Source organism: Orycteropus afer, unplaced genomic scaffold, assembly GCF_000298275.1.
Source record: "Orycteropus afer afer isolate SDZICR_OR568_19922 unplaced genomic scaffold, OryAfe1.0 scaffold00336, whole genome shotgun sequence".
Taxonomy (NCBI): Eukaryota; Metazoa; Chordata; class Mammalia; order Tubulidentata; family Orycteropodidae; genus Orycteropus; species Orycteropus afer.
The window spans coordinates 1,004,777-1,009,568 of NW_006921923.1; the positions used below are offsets into that span (position 1 = coordinate 1,004,777).

General features: G+C 40.9%; 1 protein-coding gene across 1 annotated transcript in view; it reads right to left on the bottom strand.

Annotated features, from left to right (window-relative positions):
* RBM41 (RNA binding motif protein 41) overlaps positions 1 to 3,319 on the bottom strand; it is a 45,358-nt gene extending 42,039 nt beyond the window's left edge. The window contains exon 1 of the mRNA XM_042782484.1: positions 3,105 to 3,319. Coding sequence (XP_042638418.1) covers positions 3,105 to 3,319 — 215 coding nt within the window. The remainder of the gene's footprint in view (positions 1 to 3,104) is intronic.
* Between the last annotated feature and the right edge of the window lie 1,473 nt (positions 3,320 to 4,792).

Genomic DNA, 4,792 nt, shown 5'->3' on the forward strand with positions numbered 1-4,792 from the left:
GTAGTGCCTAAGGCACTTGACTGCTAACCAGAAGGTGGGCGGTTCAAACCCACCAGCCACTCCTTGGAAGGAAGATGGGGCAATCTACTTCCGTAGTGATACTGCCTCAGAAACCCAAGGAGGGGTTGCTATGATTCGGGTCCGATTCGACGGCACATAACAACAACAACATATGCTCTATAACTAGTGACCATATTCATTCAGAGATACTTCTCTAACAATATGTTACCCTTTATCATTCATTCCATGAGCATTTACTAATACCCACTATCAAATAAAAAAACAAAACAAAACTCACTGCCGTCGAGTCAGATCCGACTCATAGTGACCCCTCCTTGGGTGTCTGAGGCGGTATCTCTACAGAAGTAGATTGCCCCATCTTCCTTCCACGGAGTAGCTGGTGGGTTTGAACTGCCAGCCTCTGGTTAGCAGTCAAATGCCTTAGGCACTATGCCACCAGAGCTCCATGAATAAAAACATTATTCTAACTGAAAGAAGCCAGTATGTGAATTATACCTCAATAAAGCTGTTTTTGAAAAAGAAACAAAACAAAAAACTCTACTACATAGAAGGCATAGGTTATGATGGAAGACAGAGAAGTTTTGAACATAGTCCCTATTCTTAAGAAGCTTACATAGCCACACATACATGCACTGAGAGAGAGAGAGACAGACAGATGGACAGACACACTAACAATACAAAAAAGCTAATGCCAGATTAGTAGGAGTTCACAGCAGAAAGAGATAATTGGGGACTGGGGTGGTAAAGACTTCAGAAACGTAATTCTTAAACTGGCATTTGAAGGATTAGGGGTGATAAAGAAAAGGAGAATAGGGAGAGCAAGTCTGAAGAAACAGAAATATGTACTGGAGGATAATGAGCAGTTCAATTTAGCTGGCGATCATGGATGGGAGGACTGGGAGATAATCTTGGAGGGATGAGACTCTTGATTGTGAACGCCCTTAAATACATCCACTAAGGGCTAATACCTTAATTGATAGGTACTAGAAAGTAATTTATTTTGAAGTTAAGTGACACAGTGCAAATGATGGTTTAAGAAGATGAATGTGGTTGTAATATGCTATATGGATGAAAAAGGAAGAAACCAAAAGAACTCATTAAAAAACTATTGAAGTTTATGAGGTATAAGGTGATGAAGGTCCAGAATAGAGTGCTAATAGTGGAAATGCAAAAGGAAGGGTTAGATGACAGGGGCTTTTTGAAGGTAGGGGTACCTGAGAGAACAGTGGTATCAGTGATGGAAAGAGGAAGCTCTAGATGGGCTGGGAAAAGTCAGTGTCATTCTAGCCATGTTGAGTCAACTCCCTATTACAACTAAAACGCTGGCATGAAGTATGAGAACATGTCAAAGACTTATTACATCTGAGGTGAAAGCACAAGTGGTATTCACTAAAAGGAAGCTGAGAGATGGGAGCATTGTTGCTGAGATGAAAGTCTGAGACTGAACATGGAAACCTAAAGGTCATCTGTGTTGACAGGATCTAGAGCTGTGAGAGCAGATGAGATCTCTGAAGGAGAGAGTATAGAAAGAAATATGAAGAGGGTCATAAAATGTTATAGCATAGGTACTAACTCAAAAAATCCAAACTCACTGCTGAGTCAGATCCGACTCAAAGCGACCCTTCCTTGGGTTTCTGAGGCGGTATCACTACACTACGGAAGCAGATTGTCCAATCTTACTTCCAAGGAGTGGCTTGTGGGTTTGAACCGCCAGCCTTTTGGTTAGCAGTCAAATGCCTTAGGCACTACACCACCAGAGCTCCTGCACAAAAATCTAGGTAATGCCAACAGAAGTTAACTTCCCCTAAATAGGAGCTCTGGTAGTGTAGTGCCTAAGGCACTTAACTGCTAACCAGAAGGCTGGAAGTTCTAACCCACCAAGCACTCCTTGGAACGAAGGTTGGGCAATCTACTTCCGTAGTGATACTGCCTCAGAAACCCAAGGAGGGGTCCGACTTGACGGCACATAACAACAACAACAACAAATAAGTGAAAACTCTTATTAGAGTATAAAGAAATAGCAGGATCTTTTGAAAGTCCAGCAACAAATAATTAAAAAACAAAAAAATGGGTTCATTCCACAGGAAAAACAAATATTACATACCTTTTAAAATAGCTTTTTACTACTAAGGATATGATGAAGGCTTGAAAAGTGTCCCCTACAATGATAAGCAAGATTCCCATGCTCTACAAATCTTGGATCTATCTGGGGAAATTTAAAAATATCCTTAGGCCCAGGGTTTTAAAAATTCCTTTTCAGTATCTTAATTTTTATTTACTATTTAGCAAGTTCTTGCTAAGTTTAAAGTGGCTTTCACATGAATAAATCATATTTAATACAGCAATCTCAAAAAGAAGAATGTCAAAAAGAAATGTTGAACGAGAAATGCAAGTCACAGAAAAATTCATACGAATCCATTTATATGAAGTTGAAAATGGACAAAACTAATAACATTATGTTTAGGGATAAATTAACATATTAATCTTTTTTTTTTTTTACAAAGCAAGGGAAGAATAAACGCAAAATTCAGGACAGTGGTTCCACCTAAGGGGGAAGGGAGGGAGAAGAAGCAATCAGGGAGGGCCACACAAGGGGCTTCTATTTCTTAAGCTTACAGTGGATATGAATGTTTATTATCATTTTTAAACTGTACATATACATTATGTACATTATTCTGCATGTATGAGATATTATACATTTTCTAATAAATAAATAAATTAGAATTTTTTCAGAAGGTTATTTTCAGGCAGGGAAAATCTGAAACAGAGTTTTTAAAAAGATGCGAACAACGGACAGCAGCAGCGCATATCTCTCTTTAAATGCGCTGCACTATTCCAGTGTGATTATTTTACTTGCAGAATGAGTACAAAGCTAATTTAATTTAATGAGGATCCTTTAAAAAGGCTGTGTGTGTAAGGTCAGTAATTGTGAGGCTCAGGCTCTCAACACTGACCGTCTCTGTTAAAGTTGCCATACACTTCAGAACCAGTAGGGGGAACTGCTTGCAGCAGTGCTTTTGTTTTTCAGTTAACATCTCAAATACATACTGTGTTTACCTTCTACATTTGTAGAAACAAATTACCACTTTTTAAAAGATGTCACATTAGTATATGCTTTCGAGACCGAGTGAGTTCCCCTTAACAACACAAACACTACAATGAGCACCACAATGAGCACCTTTCGGAGGATGGGGAGGAGGTAGGGCGGGACGGGGGCGAGCGGGGGCTGGCCTGGGTACCGGTCAGCTAAGACCCTTTTGCCCAGGTGATCGGTCAGGAAAAGAAGGTGACACAGCATTCATACACTCCTAAGGCCAGTGATTTGGCATAACTGCTTGTGCCGGGAAGGGTATTCCTATGTAAACCAGAACCCCTTTGGCCCTTCCTGAACTTCGCGCTACAAGGCCTGTCTCACCCGTCTCCCCTCCTCCTCCCTCTTTCGTCTAACCGCTCTGATGAAACCGCACCCTGAGAACGTGCCACATCCAAAATAGAAAGGAATAAAACCCATTTTAAAAGTAAAGAGGTAGAACAGAACTCCCCTCGTCGCCTGGTCCTCAGACAAGCCCTTACCTCTTCATGTTTCCACAGGCCCCTATCTCTAACTTGGGTAAAAAGGCCCCGGACTACTAGTCCCAGAACTCTGCGCGGCTGCCTCTAAGGGAATTATGGTGAAGCATGGGACTTTGGGAGTTGTAGTATTGCAGAGCGAAAGAAACAGAAACTAGGCATTGAGTAACCAGTGTTGTAAATTGTTCAATTTTTTTTTCTCTTGAATTTCACCTATGGGTTAAACGCAGTATCTAGGATAACCAGCTCACAAACCTAGGAGTCACGTTCGACTTCTTGTGTCTCTTATCCAGTATTCCTAAATCCTGGCTTCTCTCTACCTCAAATTTGTTTCTATTTATCTGGCCCTCCAGCCACGCTAGTCCATCTTCTGCAGTATAGCCTAAGTGATCAGATACAAGTCTGACCACAATACTTCCACTAATACTTCTCCTTTCACTCTAACAGAGGCTTCTCAGTTTTTTTTTCAATTCAGGATCAGAAATCCCTAATGTGTTCAGGCCCATGTATTGTTAATTATGGAGAGTCAAGAGAGAGCTATAGCTTAGCGGTTAAGAGCATTAGCACTTAGTTTCCATAAATGGAAATATATATGTCCTTGTGTATCCGAAAAGATGTCCAATCTCTTATGAGATGAAAATTTTAAAAATACACTGGCTACAAAAACACCTGACAAGTACTCAAAACTGTCAAGATTATCAAAAACAAGCAAATTCTGAGAAAATATCACTGCTAAGAGAGCCTTGGGAGCTCTGGTGGCATAGTGCCTAAGGCATTTGACTGCTAACCAGAAGGCTGGCAGTTCAAATCCCCCAGCCACAACTCAGAAGGAAGGTTGGGCAATCCACTTCCATAGTGATACCACCTCAGAAACCCAAGGAGGGGTCATTATGAGTCAGATCCAACTTGATGGCAGTGAGTGAGCAAGGGAGAGAAGACCAAAATGGGAAAGTAGAGACAGAACAAATGGACAGTGGCCAGACCATATATAAAAATAGAACTCTGACACACAACCTGTAACATCGATCCCAAAAAGTTAAACAATCCCTGTGACAATGGGCCCAATATGTCCACGATTTGATTAATAACTGACAGCTTTCTTAATTTTGTCCTCACTTCCAACACACATGGTGTTGTCATAGTCAATGTTGACTGGACAGCAACTAGTTAGGGCTCTGGAGGCAATCTGCACTTGAATCTT